The sequence below is a fragment of the Sceloporus occidentalis genome, unplaced genomic scaffold (assembly GCF_023333645.1).
Source record: "Sceloporus occidentalis isolate IW3139 unplaced genomic scaffold, rSceOcc1.0.p SCAF_23, whole genome shotgun sequence".
Classification (NCBI taxonomy): domain Eukaryota; kingdom Metazoa; phylum Chordata; class Lepidosauria; order Squamata; family Phrynosomatidae; genus Sceloporus; species Sceloporus occidentalis.
In genome coordinates, this window is record NW_028317003.1 from 9,784,906 (window position 1) to 9,804,211 (window position 19,306).

The following is a 19,306-nucleotide window of genomic DNA, read 5'->3' on the forward strand; positions in this document are numbered from 1 at the left end:
TGCGTATGAGAGATCTGCAGTGCAGGTAAGGGGGTGAAGCAGGGTGTATGAATGAGTATATGAATGAGTGTGTGTGATAGCATGGTTGTGTAAGTGGGGGGATGAGCATGGCACATGGGGCTCTAAGTGATGTGCAGCATCAATACACAAGGGGGGCAGCAAGCCAGGTTTCAGCATGTACTCCTATCATGCCAAGTCAGCCAGTACATGCTGGAACCTGGTGTCATGATTAACTCATATAACGTAGTGGATGCATGGAAGGGTAACCCAGCAGAGGTGGTTAGTTTCTTTGTTTAGGCATTCAATGAGTTAATCTGAGGTTGATTTAATGTGTTTCTTTGTGAATGCCCTCTGTATCTGTTCTGGCTAAAGGTGTCATCTTCCCAAAGGACCCCTGTGGTGATTCATGGCCTAACAGATAAGGACCCTGAGTTATAGGAATTCCATTCCTATCTTAAGTGGGGGGTTTCCATCACCTTTACCCCACCATAACTTATTGGCACATCAAAGATGGGACCCGATTCTTGGGGATGGTGTCATATAATCAGTCATGTGGTGAGAGGGGCGTTTGCTTGCAAAAGTCTGATTTAGGGACAAAGCAGCGACCTCAAAGCAGAACTCCACGATATTCTGTGATCAGAACAACATCATAAGAAACCATCTGGACTTAAGGAGTTCCCACAGGCCTACTTATTGGAGAAACTCGTGAGTGAGGGTCCTGTGTTTAAGTCCTATTGTTTTTAAGAACTGTTTGCCGTTTTATTTTTATTTTGTATGTCTTGTTTTTTGTAATTCTGGCACTGTGTAATCTTTGTCTTTTTGTTATTAAAATATTCATAATCCAAGTCTGTCTTTGGGCTCTAGTATCGATATCCACGAACCCTAAGAGAGGATAACACGTTACCATATTGTTGTTATTACGTTTTACTGGATATATATATATATGTTGGTTGGGTTGATATATATATAGAGATAGAGGTTCTAATTCGGATTTCTCACGAATCCGGTATCAAAATCGTGAGTGGTGGCAGACTACCTGGGGGGATACAGGCAGGATTTGGGGGTTAATTTGGTATAGCTTATGCCTTGTTAAGAGGTCAAGTTAGTAAATCCAGAGGCCTGGTGCTATTAACCCCTTCATGCCCACGCCCTCCACACAGTCACGGCTTGGCAAGTAGTCCTGACCGTGACAAACTTGGTGGCAGCTAGGTGGGATATCTAGAGTTTTTTAGTGCTATTTATATTGCCCGGTTTGGTGATTTTAGTACTAGAAGAAATTACATGGGTTTTGTGTAATTTCCCAAAGACATTACTCAGTGCCTAATTACAGACATACAGTGCAAAACAGTTCGTTCCTCTTCCTTTTGTTTTTCTCTACCATACTGCATTATGGAGGCATATCGACGACAGCCAAAAGAATCTCTGGAGCTGGTTTGTCAAGAAAGGAATATACAAATTTTTGGCAAAAGCAAAGAGCAGCTGATTTTGGATCTCCTGGAACATGATAAACTCTGTGCAGAGCAGGCCATTGGAGCAGATGTGATTTTGGAAGAGCCTGTGGATCAAGGATGTTTTCCTGATAAAGTTAACGCCTTGAGTGCAATGGACTCTGAGTTAAAAGTGGTACTAAAACATCTGGGGAGTGTGGATCCTCAGCTAAAGTTCAACCTGATTATGCAGTACAAGGAAAGAGAGAGGGAGGCTGCTGAGAGAGCTGCGGAGCGGGCAGCTGCTGAACGAGAAGCTGAGCGGAGGTATCAGCTGGAACTTCTACGGTTAAAGCAATATAGTCCGTCTCCCCAAAGCATTGTTAACGGGGATGGATATGCTAACCGACCTCGCCTGGAACACTTTCCAATGCTGGAAAAGGACACTGACTTGGATGTGTTTTTGAGAGGATTTGAGAAAGTGTGCCGGCAGTACCAGCTGCCCAAGGAAGAGTGGGGAAAGTATTTAACCCCACGTCTGAAGGGGAACGCCCTGGATGTGTTTGCTTCCTTACCAATGGAAGTTGATCAGGACTATGAGGCCATAAAATCTGCCTTGTTAAAAAGTTTTAACCTCACCCCTGAATTCTACAGGAAAAAGTTTCGAGAGATGCAGCAAGCTACATCGGACAGTTGCACCGAATATGCGGGACAGCTTCGGACTATTTTCCGGCAATGGACTGGAGGCCTACAAGTTACTACATATGAGGCCCTGGAGGATCTGATGATTTTGGAGCAGTTCCTGAGCACACGAAGTCCGGAGGCCCGAGAGTGGATTCTGGACAGAAAACCTAAGACCACGGCAGAGGCGGCAGATCTGGCTAACGATTATGCCAACAACCGTACTCCAACAACCAAGCGGGTACAAGCATCACAAGGACCATCTACCTGGAAAGGAGCAGCCTACCAGCCACCAACTCCTAAGTCAGCCCGGAGATTATCACCAACACCTTTCCTAGCCAACAGAGCAGGGGCCACATCGGGCCAGGGGGATACCCGCCGGTGTTATCGGTGTAACCAGATTGGGCACTTGAGTGCCACCTGCCCTTCTAAGAGACCATCTCCATGGACAAATGGAAATGGAGGTACAGCTGGGGGAGCTGCACCTGTTTTATTTGTGGCTAGACCAAAGGAGGCACAAGGAGACAATTTGCAGTGTGTAACAGTTGGGGAACACCCAGCTGTCTTGTTTGTTTCCAGGTTTCAGGGGAATGAAGAGGAGAACCTACAAAGAGTAACTGTAGGTGGCCGTGTGACTATGGGACTCAGGGATACAGGGGCTGCTTGCACTCTGGTGCGGCCTGAGATGGTAAAGTTGGAGGATCTTATCCCTGGGAAGACCATGTCCATCCATGGAATTGGCGGGGTGCGCCCTGCAGTGCCAGTGGCACGTGTGTACCTTGATTGGGGTGTGGGCAAGGGTTTGCGGGAGGTGGGGATATCCGAGGATATTCCTGTTAATGTTTTGCTGGGCAAGGATCTGGGTCGACTTGTTTGCCAGTATGCACCAGTTGAGGAAACCTGCAAACCTGGAGGGCTGGTAGAGGGCCCTGTCCAACCTAAGGTACTGTCTGAAACTTTGGCAGTAGTGGGTAGCTGGGAGGGAGCACGGAAGGTAGAGGTATGCCTGTCTGAACCAGCACCCAGGATCCTGTCTCCTGAAGAGATGGAGGGGGATGTGCACCAAGGGACCAGACCTAGCGAGCAAGCTCTAGGGGAAACGTGTGGTTTGACCTTTGGAGGGGCAGAGGTTCAGGAACAGGGAGTCTGTAGTGGCTCTTCTGGTTCAATGCCCCCCGATACGGAAAAGCATAGTGTTACTATGGGTGATCAGGTAGCCAAGGGATTCGGGCATGCTGGGGATACTTCTGTCAACGTGTCTTCAGAAGTTGTATGCCCTGAAGGTATTATCCCTGGGAAACTAAAGGGAACTGGGGATGTGTTCCCAACCGTGCCTACAGCACCTGAGCACTTAGATTTGGGTGCAGGAGAAAGTATACATGATATAGGGGTGTCTGCGGATATTCATGTTAATCAATTCTCTCAAAGGGAAAACAAGGGATATATGGAATGTGATGTTTCTGTGTGTCAACAGCCAAAACTCAGCTTTAATGCTCCAGAGGAAAGGCTTCCTTTAACTCTTAAAATGCTGGAGGTTAAGAAGACCCCTAAAGCTGTAAAGGCTGGAAATAAGGAGGAGGGGGAGGAAAATTCACATCTTGATATCCAGTGTGAGGGGCAGAATATTTCCCCTGTAGCTGTAGTGGCATACCAGCAAGATGCTGGGGCAACAGCTACAGAGGATAATATAGTAAAGGTTGATGAAAAGACAGCTACATTGACCAGTCAGCAAGAAACCCTTAGCCCTGTGAGTCTAGGTGAAGCGCAGAGCCTGGGATCCACACAGGAAGCCCAGGACAATGGACACCCGTTTGCTGTCTTGCTTGGGAATGGGCAGCGATTAGCTATCCTAAGCAGGGCAGAGAAACAAATGGATGAGGCCTTAAAACATCCGAGTAAGTTATCGCCAAAGGAAGAGGCTTATTCAAGGGTTGGCAAAGAGTGCTTAGCTATGGTGTGTGCTTTGCAGGAGTTACAGCCATGCTTGTATGGTTGTGACTTCACTGTTATAATCTATCACAACCCTTCTCTTCAGGCAGATAGAGTAGATGGGAAGTTTAGCAAGTTGCTCAGATGGAGTCCCGTTCTGACAGTTTGTCTTGTCAGGGGGAGACTATGATTTAGGCAGACATAGTAGATCAGCTTGTGCTGACCTCCTCTGTCCACCATCTTAAAGGGGGAGGTGTCATGATTAACTCATATAACGTAGTGGATGCATGGAAGGGTAACCCAGCAGAGGTGGTTAGTTTCTTTGTTTAGGCATTCAATGAGTTAATCTGAGGTTGATTTAATGTGTTTCTTTGTGAATGCCCTCTGTATCTGTTCTGGCTAAAGGTGTCATCTTCCCAAAGGACCCCTGTGGTGATTCATGGCCTAACAGATAAGGACCCTGAGTTATAGGAATTCCATTCCTATCTTAAGTGGGGGGTTTCCATCACCTTTACCCCACCATAACTTATTGGCACATCAAAGATGGGACCCGATTCTTGGGGATGGTGTCATATAATCAGTCATGTGGTGAGAGGGGCGTTTGCTTGCAAAAGTCTGATTTAGGGACAAAGCAGCGACCTCAAAGCAGAACTCCACGATATTCTGTGATCAGAACAACATCATAAGAAACCATCTGGACTTAAGGAGTTCCCACAGGCCTACTTATTGGAGAAACTCGTGAGTGAGGGTCCTGTGTTTAAGTCCTATTGTTTTTAAGAACTGTTTGCCGTTTTATTTTTATTTTGTATGTCTTGTTTTTTGTAATTCTGGCACTGTGTAATCTTTGTCTTTTTGTTATTAAAATATTCATAATCCAAGTCTGTCTTTGGGCTCTAGTATCGATATCCACGAACCCTAAGAGAGGATAACACGTTACCATATTGTTGTTATTACGTTTTACTGGATATATATATATATGTTGGTTGGGTTGATATATATATAGAGATAGAGGTTCTAATTCGGATTTCTCACGAATCCGGTATCAAAATCGTGAGTGGTGGCAGACTACCTGGGGGGATACAGGCAGGATTTGGGGGTTAATTTGGTATAGCTTATGCCTTGTTAAGAGGTCAAGTTAGTAAATCCAGAGGCCTGGTGCTATTAACCCCTTCATGCCCACGCCCTCCACACAGTCACGGCTTGGCAAGTAGTCCTGACCGTGACACCTGGGTATGTCTGGACAGGACTGTGATTGGTGTTAACAATCAATAACTCGAGATTGAGTGCTGGGGCAAAGTGTGGGTGCAGGGCAAAGTGAGGGCTGGGGTAAAGTGTGGGTGCAGGGCAAAGTGCTGGGGCAAAAAAAAGTCCTGGCTCCTAACTTTTTTAGCTGGCTCCTAGATTTAAAACAAATTTGTCAAGCCCTGGATTACCTGCCCTGCCTAGAAGAGAGAGAGCTAGATCTCTCTAGTACTGCTGCAGGATACTCAAGGAAATTAAATTCACAGATAAGAATTGAATGTTATATTATATATCAGCCTACTGAATATTCAAACGTATTCATACCAATGTACCTCTATTAAAATGTCTACACAACTGTAGTTCTGACTGCACTTACAGTACCCTTTTATTACTGTATACTGTAATAAAAATATGCCTACAAAAGGACACATTGCCAAAATACCTTTATATAATTTAAAACTATTCTTAACCAATACAGCCTTTTAAATGTACAAAGGTATATTATTCAGCTATATAAAGCATTTGCAAAATCACACATTCTACTCCAGCATTATTGCACAACATCTCTAAGAAAATATCACTTTCTGTAAAATTATAAAATATACAAATACAATCAATATTGAAATGGGACAATCTTGTTTTACAGTGTGGCTACTCAAACATGAATACATTAAGGGGCACATAACATATAATACAAATTTGTATCCAAAAATATTCATAGCAGATTGCATATTGGGATTGATCAACAGAAGTAACAGGTGTTATAAAAAAAAAAAATATCAATGCAAAATGTGGACGCAAGATGAACTGAAGAGTCGCCTTAATTCTGTTTCCTTTGGAATAAAAAAGGAGTACATCTAGAAACATCTTATATTGTAAGAAAACTCAGTTTGGTTAAACTGAATGTCAGTAAGTAGAAGAGAAATTGTCACATTCCAGATTATTCCAGTTATGCTTTTAACTCCTAAACGCAGATTACTAAACATAATTTTGTAATGTTTGTTGTGACGTACGTTGGAGTGTCCATCTTTCTACCAGATCAGGTTTTAAACTGGTGTCTCGCTGTAAGTTATTTGGAATGACCGATTTATGGAGCAAATGCATGATAGCACTAGAGGCTCATCACAGTCACAATACAAAATCCAAGTTTGTGAATCGGGTTGTTGGGGATTTCAATGTCATTATCATTACATTATAATAGGGGACAGTAAAAATATTTAACAAAGACATTTAAAGATGACAATAACATTAACATATGTTAAAATGTGCTGGTACAGAAGGAGTCCTAGATATGCCCTGGGTTAAAGCTGATGCTAGGAAATACACATTTTAACATACACATGTTAAACTAAGACAGGTTTACTCTAAAATAGATCAACATTTTTTGAAAAAGATAACTTCTCCCTTAATCAATCCAAGCAAAATGGCAAAAGTATAGGTCTCCTTAATCATTTACAAAGTATGGAGACCACACTTTTGTCCAGGACACATGTTGCCTGCAATATGAGAGATATATAAAATCACAGAAGGCAATTATATAGTTATAAATCCCACATTCTACAATCTTAATAATGTGTGATTATGAGGGAGGGACTTAAAACGATATTTTCTGAGAACTATGTTGTGATCTGCTGTTCTACTATAAAACAATCTGCTGAGACAAACGACAATTAAATTCAATTTAGTCCAACAGTCGAGAACAAAAAATATATCTACAATGCTGTGTGGGACTTTAGCCATTTTGACAAGATTACAAACCAACTTTTTTTCCTGTCTGCAGGCTATATTTATTTGACCCAACTTTGTGCAATCCCAAAAAAAAAAAAAAAGGATTACTAGTAGGTAATGAATAGGTAGCATTCTGTTACTTTGGACATTGTTATACTTTGGTCCAGGGGAAGGGGTCTGCTTCCTTTAGTATTCAGTCTCGGAAAACCCATTCTTTCTATTCCACTATTTAATATCAAAATCGAAATTAAACTGCAACATATCTCTATTGATGCTTTAAATAGTTTGTTTACACTGTTGTACAATTTATATGAGGGGCGTTCAGTTGCAGGACAACCAGTATTTAGAGGGTACTACAAACTCAAGAAAAGGTACACATTTTAATTGAAATAGCAGTTGATCCATTGATTTATCTGACTGCCCCCTTTCTGTACAAGCTGGAAACCAAATAACATTGTCCTTTTTTTTGCTTTAGTAATCAACATATGTACATGGATATCGACTATGGGAAATTATAACACTACATATAAATTGAAGCCTTGCTTACACATAAATATGTTTGTATACTAATCTATCACAATCCATTGGTAATTTTTTTTTTTAAATGGACCATATCACAGTGTATAAATCTATGAAAAGTAGAAGTACTTCAAACTTATTTTTTGTTTTTGTTTGATATAATACTTTAATCTTTGAAGTATAAAGCTAAATTGAAGAAACATAAAACATTATAGCTTGGAAAATTGACCTTAAGTCTTTTTTATATTAAATCTCTATTTAAATAGAAATATACAGTATACTAAACTCTTATGCTTAATAAAATAATAACAAAACATATTTTAGCTTTTCTGGTATGGTAACAGTACTAATACCATGGGCAGTGTATATTTAAACTATCCATCAAAATGTCATGTTAATAGGCAGATATCTCTAAGACAAGCCTTAGTGTCTTTGTATATATGTTAATATCCGATTACGATTTAACTTATGTCCGGCATAAGCAAAACTATAATCTAGCTTTTTGCCCCGTATAACAGTGTTATAAGGTTAGTGGTTTACACTCTGTGTTTTTTACACTATTATACAAAATATGTTCTTCAAAATATATACAACTTCTTATCCAAATGTCATGTGGTGTAATATCTACAGATTTCAAAGCACCATTTGCTATAAAATATAAAAATAAAAACACAGATCAACAACCAAGATGATGATTTGCAGGTTTCTAAAAAATGAATGCTGGGTTACAGATGAAGTGCAAATAGTAGGCAAGCCAGTGATATGAGGCACCTTGAATTTCTGCTTATTTATCAATGAGTCCAGCCTCCTTAATTTTAGTATAGAAAAACTTCTCAAGAATGTTTGCACATTTAAAATATTCACTTTCGGGAGGGTTGTATTCCCTGCAGTTTGTAAAAATCCTCTGTAGATCCGCCATGAACAGTTTCTTTGTTACGTAATACCTGTTCTTCACTCTTTCACTCATGGTTTTCAGATCTGTATAACAAAAAGCAAACATCAAAAAGATGAAGAATGTAGTTGTGGCAACCTGAATCGTACATTAATGGATATGGATATACTAAAACTATAGTATTTCTCATGTAAGGGTACAAATGTACCCGCAATCCTCTCTACATTGCCTTTGAACTTTTTGTAAAGTTAATTTGTGTGGTCAACATTTGTAGCATTTAGAGGAAGGCTATACAATAATTATTTGTATTACTCTAGCTCAACAGTGAAGACAAATTTGTCATAGCACATTTCCTTAACAATATACTTAAAAAAAGTATCTTTAAATTAAAGAATTTGTATAAAAGCAGCATTGAGGACAACTGCTAATAACTAATTTTTCCCATTATTTCCCAAAGGGAAGAACATGTTTTTCATGCTATTCATCTATGAAATAAATACAATATTAGTTAACAAACAAATTTATTTCTAGGACATGCTAAATAGCTTTTTAATGGCGATATAGCAGTAAAGGGTTATGGTTCAATGTGTAAGTTTTTGTGTATTAACGTGGAAGTGTATGTGTTTGTATGTTATCATGGATGTGTATGTGTGAGCATGGATGTGTGTGTTAGAAAGGATGTGTGTGTTTGTGTTAGAATGGATGTGTTTGTGGGATGTGAAAGGGAGTATGTGTAAGTATGTTTACGTGCATCAGCGGGGGGGGGGGGTTATGTGTACCAGTGCATATGTTGTGGGGGTCTCAGAGCTGATGGGACACTTGGCACCACTTGCTCTCTTTTCCAGAAGGTGCCACCCATCCCCTCAATTGAACCCTGGCAAGTACAGGGGCCACATTTTCTAACTGTGATTCATGGATATAGGTGTGGCTATGGTCCCTGTGTGGTTTCAGCAGGGGCATAATGGTGACCAAAGGGTACTTCTGTCCTTAGCAGAACCAGGTTATTAACACACACATTGCTAAGAATCATATTTACATGTGAAATATTTAAATACACATTTAAATTCTTGAAAAATTAACACATTTTAACATTGATCCCAGGGGCTTTATAAATTTCATTCTTAATTGCAAGATTGTTATATTACATGAGTTATTGTTTCAACTAATTACTATTATCATAAGCAATGAGAGGTATTATTAAATTATTCAAACTGTATACTGCTTACAAGCAATAATTGGTTTTAACGCATTTCTCAGCCTGAAGGAAATTGTTCCATTTTAGAGTAAATCTGAAGACAATTGTCCATTCTTTTCTCTAGGATACTTAAAGGTTTAATTTGTGTTCTAGATTAGTGATATTCTGCTTTCTCCAAAAACAACATGCTTAGTTTAAGCATTGGATCCCCTTTTTAATTTTAACAGGCACAAGCATTGTTTTTCCTTTTTACTAAATCACTTTAATAAGGCTTAATGACTACTTTCTGTTCACTTACACCAGACTCAAAGTGGACCCGTCATCCAAAAAAAAGAGTGGAAAACAAGGTCCACAGCAGGCAAGTATAACACATTATATATACATTTCATTTTGCTTGCAAAGTTGCTTACAAATATACATATATATATAGATATATAGATATATATATATAAAGTTTTAATTACCTCATTACCAATGCATCATTTTTAACAAATTTTCCAAAAAAAATAGTTTTACTATGTGGGGCAAAATATTACAGGTCCAATACCCAATTTTGAAGAGCTTAATGTGCCTTGGTGGACACGGGCCTTCTTTGTTGTGCAAACAAAGAGAAAAGATATACAAATCTATCACAAGTTTAGTAATCCTCTAATAGAACAGAATAAAAATATAATAAAACACTTTTTCCAATTTAATGAATATGGGGAAATATACCCCTGAGTTTTATTAAAATGTGCCTATTGCATTATATAGGTAGATTACTATTTCTATGGATTCTTTGTATTGAATCCAGCTCAATGAGTCCTCAGTTACTGAGCTTACAGTTAAGAGGAAGATTGGAAATATATCAATTCCATGTTATTCATGATATGCATTATCAAAATTAAACAAAACCTGGGCTCTTATAAAGCAGATTGGTACATTACAAATTGCTCCTAACCATAGTCTTTTTTTTTTTTTTTTTTTTACCTAAGAGTTGATCCCTAAGTCTTTGTACATATGTACTTACCCATGGGAAATCGTATGACTTCATAATATCCAGGTGCTTCTGTTCTTTTCACAGGTTCCATAAAGGGCCAGGCACTTTGATGGCTCTTGTATAGAAAAAATTGTTAAAAAAAGGGTTTTTAAAAGTGTACAATGTTGACAGATAGGATACACCAGTATTTGTTGGATTTTGCAGTTTATATAAAAGAAGATGCTATGACTACTTTAGATTACAACCCATTTCCAAGTCTAGGTTCCATTAAGATCTATATTATTTTTTACAGAAAAAGACATCAGAGCATATTACAGTATAAACTATAGTATTTAAATGGAAAAGGGAATTATCTAAAGGCGATTTGACATCATCTAGCACCTATTATTCAGTCCAGTAGCTATGACCAGATCCATTACTTCTACCAATATGATTTTTTGAAATATGTGTTGGCAAAAGTATATTTTCCAGGGATTTCCTTCATGAAAAACTGCTTTTTTAATAATTGTGTGCCAGACCACAGTGTGAGCTTTTCAAATAAATGATCGGCTAATGTGGTTACTCCAGTGTTATCTGCCAGTGTCTGGGACTGAAATTATGATCTTATACCGTCAAGGAAAATCATTTAATGAATCACCTTCTGTGACCACGGGCTATAATAAGCAGTTGAATTTGAATTTAAACAGCACTTGAGATTTAAAAAAAAAAAAGATAAAAGTGAGACTATGGGAATTTTTTTTTAATGAAATGCAGACTTACCTTCACCTGCTGTAGTATGTTTTTTAAAGTATTATACAGCTGATCCGGATCTTTTGGCTCTTTACTTGAAACAAAATATTCAAAAAGAAAAGTGAGATGATCAATTGGTGATTATATAAAGACTTTAAAACTGTTGTATTGGATTAGTTAGAATTTAAGGTCATCTTTATGAAGCAACAAAATCATTTGATCATTTGAGAGCAAAGAAAGGGGTCCATTCATGCAGATTAACCCAAAAATGGCACAAAACTTTGGGTGCTATTTTAACATTTTAAAAGGTACTGTTCCACTTGACACATTTATGAAATGCAGCTTTAAAAATTTTATGCTTAGAATTCTTGAACGGCCAAATCATTCAATAATTCTTTAACCGTGTAAAGTTTTGCCTCATTTATATCTTTTCCCAGGAACATTTGACAAGTGACCCAAATGCTGGTATTTTTTATTGCCATGGAAACTGAAAATGCTTCTTAAAAATTGTTATGTGATTAAACCAAAAAATAAAATGTATCTGCTAATGTTTTTTTCCTTCTCGTACTAGACAGGAAAATGAAACGCTTTGTCTAAGAGGTACAGCACTTCGGGTAATTCTGCCGTACTGAATTACTGAAAAACACTTTTCCTACCATATGCAGCATTTGAAACAGAACTGGAGTGGGATGAAAACTCAGCAGGTGTGCGGCTGTCTAATGGCCATATTCTACTCTTTTACAGTCAGCTGCCTTTGCGGGACATAGAAGTGTAGCGTGAGGCTACCTACAGAATAATCACGGACACACGCTACAACTCTACATCCATTTAAGAGAACAGCATTACAGCCGCCACTCGAGCAATCTCATACGTGTTAACACAGAGCAGTTATCATGCAATGGCCTAGATAATCCAAAAGACCATACGTGCTACAAAAGTCATAATGTATAAGGCTTGACTGGTAAAAATCAATCAGTTTTTATTGGGGGATTCGTTGTCATGTTGACATGGTTATCCCAGCAAATCAGCTCTATTGACCAAGCCTTCCAGAGAGCTTCGGCATAAAGGCAGAGCTCAAATCCAAACCTTAAAACACGTACTTTATATAAACATGAGGCCGAAGCACATATCACACACCTGTCATGTCAAAACAACCAATGAGAGGTGAGTCCTGATTGAGATATCACGCTTCTTAAGTTAAAATAACATTAAAAAGCATTTATGATAAGTACAAAATGTACCTTCTGTCTTTTATACTTGGTTTCCACCCTGTCTCTCCTGCAAGGCAATGTAAAACACAAGTTTGAAATGTAAGACAGAATATTGTTCTTGAAAGCAGGGATTACTAAAAAGGGGAATAAATAACTTAATGGGGAGGAATAATTATCCACATCCAGAGAACAGGAAGGTGCATCCTCCCATTGTATATTTATAAGGTGGGCTTGTAGCTTATTTTATTCTGTAAACAACATTACATACAGTATGTTTATTTAATGTATACAACTATAACAGGTAGGAGTTAGAAATGCCACAGGTCTGTTTTAATGTTAAATATCCCTTCTAAATGTATAGGAATAGTCATTAAACAGACCACTTGCATGCTTATTTTTCACATCCAAAACATCTCTATTACCTCCACATGATGTGAAAGTCCCATGACACAGCAAGCTACATGTGCTTGCAATTAAATTGTTAAAATAACCGCTTGCAGACAGTGGGTTTTGGGCCCCCAATACAAATTAGCCTTTAATGTTGCAGAGCAACAATGGTTTTAATACAAAGCTGCAATGCATGTTTTCCAGAGGTATACTACATATGGCACACATGAATATGTATATATATTTAAGCTCAACCAAATCATATATAATTATACATATTATATAATATATAAACTACTGTTCAAAGGTTTGGGGTCACTTGAGCTGTTTTCGTGGAAAACAAGGATATTTCTAGATTTTCGAAGAGTTTTCTAATGATCAATTGGCCTTTTAAACTTAAACTTGGATCAGCGAACACAGTGTGCTTTTGGAACACAAGAGTGACGGCAGTGATAAAGCACCTCAGTATACCTATCAAGATATTCCATTAAAGATCAGCCATTTCCAGCTACAAAAGTCATTTACAACATTAACAACATCTGCGCTGTATTTCTGATCCATTTCATGTTATTTTAATAGACAAAGTCTGCCCAAACGTTTGAATGTTATTCTGTGTATACATATATACTTTGGTTGTATCGGATTAATCAAACATAGTATAATGAAAACATAATCAACAGTAGAAAAGAAAAAACAAATACATACGAATTCCAGGAATGCTTTCAATGGGAATCTGTCTTACTCCGTCCTTAAAGCAGGAAAGCCCAGGATACACCTTTCTTATTTGTGCTTGTTTTCTTTCAATCATTTTTTTGATAATCTGTAATGATGACAATATTTTATGATAGGTATGTATACCGCCCAAGTGACCCATTTTACGCAGTAGAGTCCTGATTTTCAGGCACCGTTCATGCTTTTGTGGGCAGCCGGGATTATAGGTTAGTTGGGAAAGCACATGATCTCCCATTACCGTCAGGCGATTGATGTGGCTACCTTTTGAAGCAGAGCACTATATATCGCAAGGTGGCTGGACAGCTAGGTGGAGATTTAGCTATCTCTAAAAAATCAACTCATGAAGGTGAGGATCTCATAGGAACCGTCTTGATTAACTTAGCATTTGTCCAATATGGTAATGGGTTCACTAACTGCATTTATTTATTCTAGCATTAATGAACATTTATAGTGGGGCTAATTATTAGACCCAACATTGATTTCCCTTTCTGTTATTTACTCAGCCACAAATGGATCATGAAATCCATTAAAGAGGATGTTCCATTTTCCATAAAACAGTAGATTATACCCTTTGGGTCTGCTCCTTAAAAGTCAAGTAAATGCAATTATTTTAATCATTTTAAAATAATAAACTTTTTGGGATGACCTGCCCATCCACTCCATCCTGTAGGATGTGGGCGAGAAGAGGCATGAATGGGCTCACTTGTAAGTATTTTTTATGTAATTTATAACAATTTTTAAATTGTAAAGCTGCGTCAACTCACTCATTTGCTTTGTGAGTAGTGGCATGAGAGTGCACGTTACTTTAGTCGAGTCACAAATATCAAATAAACCCTTAACTGATGATGCAAAATGTTAATCAACAGACCATTTTGCTTTTCTAAAAAAAAAAAAAATCAAGTAGTAACTGTACGATGGTACGAAATCCAAATATATATATATTTCAAACCTAGTACTGACAACTGTTCTCAAAATGGCCCCATATAGGGTCCGATTGTTATAGAATAGAAGACTAATGTGTTTCTGTTATAAAGAGTGGCCTCTATATGGCATGCATTGAAAGTGAGATGTGCCAGCTATTGCAACCCCCTCCCCATCTGTTAAAAGGGATATTATTGATCTCCCAACTAGTCCATTAACAGTAAGGAATACCGCGCCAAGCATAGTTCATTTCCACCAGGCACTTCCCTCTAGCCAGCAGTAGGGAAGACTATGTGAAGGGCGGTCTGGTGATGCTTCCCTCTGTTAGGCATAACATGACATTTTTAGATGTTTCCATGTTGTTGTCTGTTTATTCAATGCTGTTTCTATGCATTCTAAAATTTCCTGATGCAATAAACAAAAATGATAATATTCCCTGGTACCCACAAGCTAATTTTCTGTACCTTAAGCAACAAATGGTAACAGCAAATCAGCAGTAAAAAAAAGTACTGTACCTCCTTTTGCTTCTTGATGATGACAGAAAACTCTGTATAAGGAATCCTGGGATTTAATTCACACCCCATTAAAGTAGCACCTTCATAATCCTTAATATAGCCAACATAACGCGCCTTGGGTACTTTTATGTCTTTGGAAAAGCCCTGTAAACATTCAATAAAGGGTAATTTTAGAAAATGAGTTTCATGTCAGACAAATGCAAATAATAAAACCTTCAATGTGTCCATAAGGTCATTTGACCTTTTAAAATAAATAACTTCACTTTTTTTTAGGTATAAATTTAAGATTATTTGCTGGAGAAGCTGACTGGGTTTGGTCAGCAGTTATATTTTCTATTTTTATTATATTTCCAACAGTTCTATTAAAATATACAACTGGGGTTTCATGCAAACACGTATATACAACTTACCTGTTTCTTGAAATAACCTATTGCATATTCGTCTGCATAAGTTAGGAAATTCAAAACATTATGTTTAATGTGATATTCCTTCAAATGATTCATTAAATGAGTACCATAGCCCTGCAGAGAGAAAGAAAACAAATGCAAACATTTATGAAAAAGACCCCACAGATTTACCTTGTGTTCATGTACGGTACACTTATTTGATCTGTATTATTCTATATTTTTGTGTTTTGTGTTTACTATAGCCGGGTAATTATTTGCCACTGAAAATGCATAGGGTTAGTAGATAAATACTTTATATTTAATTCCATTACAATAATGTATAAAATGAAGTTCTTTCAAAATTTTACAGGCCATAGAATAGCAAATGATCTGATCTGCAATAAAGTTTTTTAATTAACCTACTTTGCCTAGCAGGCATCATAACCATTCTCTGGCACTTCAACAGCTGTGGACTACAAATCCCATGATGCAAGATTTTGTTTTACCATCATGGTAACTGTAATCCACAACAGCTGCCAAAGATTTCCACAGACGATTGCCTTCCAAATTAGACTCTTCTCTAATGTAAGACACTGCATGCGGACGTTTCAATACTTCATACTTGAAACGTCATAAGACCTTTTCCTTTTCACTAAATGTAATCAAATGTAAATGTAATCAAAGATTTAAAATAACAATATATGCAGTATGTATAATATATAATATAAACCTTAACCAGCAGAGGTTATTACGCTGTACATTTAAATAAAAAAATAAACAGTTAGTTTAACCGCATATTTATTTAGTTCCTAAAACTACAGATTATTTTTTTATTATTATTAAGCATATTTTGAGTCTTTAATAGATTGAACATTCTCACCTTAACTTGCTCATTTGAAGTAACTGCACAAAAGACAATCTCGGTAAAGCCTTGGCTTGGAAACATTCGGAAACATATGCCACCAATTACTCGTCCATCCTTGATTAAAGCAAGGGTTTTGTGCTTCCTACAAAGAGAAAATGTTACTAGGTTTATTAAGATATTAGTACTAGAAAATTACTTCACTGGGGGGCACCGTGTATAGCATGCCATTATATTTGTGTACAAGGAGTTCAGTATTTATTAATCTGAAATACCAGCATTGTAAGCAAAGGACCTTCTCAAAGGTACACAAGAACATTACTACCTGGACAAGTAGCAAGTAGGATATATGTACTCCGTCTAGATCAGTACAAAACATATGTTAAAATGCATAAAGCCTATGGAAGTTCCAAAGCTATCACAAGTTATAACAATAGATATTTACTAATTTAAAGAATGGATAAGGAACTCACGGATCAAAGACAAGACGTGTAATGTATTCTTTAGGCATCCTAGGCAACTGATGTGAGAAAACATTTTGGAGGCCAACAAGCCAAATCATTATCTTTTTGTTTGGTTTCTGGCTTAGTGAGTTCCCAACCACATGGAACTCTATGACTCCTCTGCGTTCCTCCAGTCTGGCTGCCTCGTCTCTGGCCGAAATAGCAGACAAGAAGCTAGTCTTAGAAATGAAAGAAAGATTTATTTTTTACTTCTGATGTGAAGAATATACATTTTGAAAACGAAACTACAGAGAAACAGTACATTATTGTTAAACTGGAATATGTTTACTTAACATAATAATAATTTAATTATTTAGGAAAGGTGGGAAAAATATCTAGGTGGAATAGCACTAACATTTTTAGTACAAGGGAGCTGTTAAACACTTGACTCAATGAAAGTGATAAATTGATATATTTAATTGACTAAATATCCACTTGCAAAATACATAGGCAGCTGTGAGTTTATATATTTATCATTCATTTATGTCTCTATATATGTGTACCCGTACAAGTAAATGGCACAATAAAATTAGTAAACAATGTCCATATGGATGAATCAGAAGATTTTAAAAATATGAAAACAAGATATTCTTACTTTTAAAAAATCATGGCAAATCCTATGTTGCAACTACTAAACATAGATGTATATTATTGAGCAGCATATGGCACTACTCATTTGAGAAAGAAAAAAGCAAAACTAACCTTAAATTGAAAATCACCAGGCACCTGAATTGTATAAATTACATAAATAACACCCAATATATTTGCAAGCGAAAGTTGCCATGACTGCTAAAAACAAAGCAAAAAGCAAAAAAGTATACATAAAATAAATGGAGATCTCAAAAGTGGAAAAAAACAAAAAAAACAGTAAGTAAAATTCCAATATAAAATATAAGCCTGAAATTTACCTCCGGACCCAACATGGCAGCCGGGTCTGTTATTGTGGACATGACTTCATTGATCAGCTCAATAGGAATGTCTCCTACAACCCTTGGCTTCTTAGGATCTTCCCCACTAAACGGTTCATTATTTTTTCTTTTGTCACCTGTTGTATGGAATGTAGGTGGAAACAAAAAGTTAAGAATATAACCTTACATTAGATACAGATGCAAACGGACCAAAAACAAATCACACACATTTTTTGTTGAATTTTAGGTCCATTTGTTTTCGCACAACAAATTTCTCTTTGTGCGCTTTCGGTTTGGATGAAATTCGGAGGGGTTTTTCCATTTTCCATGAAATTCTTTGGTACTCACTCTTACACTCTCATTTACTCTCTCACACTTTCTCTCAATGTCTCCCTTCCTTCACCGTCTGTCCCCTTTTCTTCAGCTCTGCCTCTTGTTTTTCTGTCTTCTATATGCTTTATTCTATTTTCTTTATTGGTTTCCTTTTCCTCGCTATCCTTTGTATTATCCAGGCCTCCCGAGACTCTTCAGCAAAAGGGGGGAGCCTTTGTGCATACCCTATCCCCCAACTGAAGTAATAATGGATTCATGGAATGGAAAAGAAGCATAGAAGTGATTCTCTTTCTCCGCTGATCCATCTGCATTGTTCTGGCCTCTTGGAGTACTTCCACAAAAGGATGGAGCCACACGAAACCCTAGAGGTGAAACCTCTCCCCATTCCTCTAATCCGCGGTGAGGTTGTCCTGTGGTGTGCATCAAAGCTCCATGTTAAGGAAGCGCTCCAGGAGGCCAGGTTAACAGAGTGGATGACAGGGAGAAGCAGACCAAGAAAGAAGACAACATTCAAGAAGAGGCAAGGCAAGAAGCGAAGCTGCAGAAAAGGAGACGGGCATGGAATCAGTTGGAGAAGAAGGTAGAGATATATTGAGAGTGCATGAGTAAGAGTAAGTGACAGTAAAAAGACAATGAAATGCCAATTAAATTTGGAGCTCCCTGCTTTGCTTTTGTTAGGTCCCCCAATGAAACATTCTCGTTTTCAGACATTCGTTTGAATTAACGAAATTAGCAAATCTGAATGCACAAGTCTGATACAGTTCAACAAAAAATACATGAAGTGTGTATTTATATACTAATATACATAAAAAAATCGAAATTGACATGCAAATATGGAGACATGTTTAACGCTAAGCACACCCAGTGTGCATATACTTCACCGTATAAGTTATATACGTAGCAAAAATTAATGACTTTGGCAATGTGAATACAGTGCTGGGAAAGAGTATTTGCCCCATTCCCAATTTCTTCTATTATTGTATATTTGTCACACTAATGTTTCAGACAAACTAATTTTAATATTAGACAAGCATAACCTGAGTAAACATTGAATCTAAACATCAATTAAATATAACCTGTCTTGCAAAGTGAAGTAGGCAAAAAGGTCTCAAAAAGCAGGACAAGATAAGATCTAAAGAAATTCAAGAACAGGTGAGAAACAAAGTCATTGACATCAGTTTGTCTGGAAAGGGTTATAAAGCCATTTCTAAGGCACTGGGACTCCAG

At 37.5% G+C, this 19,306-nt stretch overlaps 1 protein-coding gene across 1 annotated transcript in view; it reads right to left on the reverse strand.

Annotated features, from left to right (window-relative positions):
• Nucleotides 1-8,310: 8,310 nt before the first annotated feature.
• LOC149300779 (histone acetyltransferase KAT2B-like) overlaps nucleotides 8,311-19,306 on the reverse strand; it is a 37,286-nt gene continuing 26,290 nt past the window's right edge. Inside the window, exons 9-18 of the mRNA XM_089484798.1 lie at nucleotides 17,747-17,883; nucleotides 16,809-17,017; nucleotides 16,354-16,480; nucleotides 15,498-15,608; nucleotides 15,088-15,231; nucleotides 13,625-13,739; nucleotides 12,563-12,599; nucleotides 11,352-11,415; nucleotides 10,623-10,707; nucleotides 8,311-8,504 (exon numbers count right to left, since the gene is read on the reverse strand). Coding sequence (XP_089340924.1) covers nucleotides 8,311-8,504; nucleotides 10,623-10,707; nucleotides 11,352-11,415; nucleotides 12,563-12,599; nucleotides 13,625-13,739; nucleotides 15,088-15,231; nucleotides 15,498-15,608; nucleotides 16,354-16,480; nucleotides 16,809-17,017; nucleotides 17,747-17,883 — 1,223 coding nt within the window. The remainder of the gene's footprint in view (nucleotides 8,505-10,622; nucleotides 10,708-11,351; nucleotides 11,416-12,562; nucleotides 12,600-13,624; nucleotides 13,740-15,087; nucleotides 15,232-15,497; nucleotides 15,609-16,353; nucleotides 16,481-16,808; nucleotides 17,018-17,746; nucleotides 17,884-19,306) is intronic.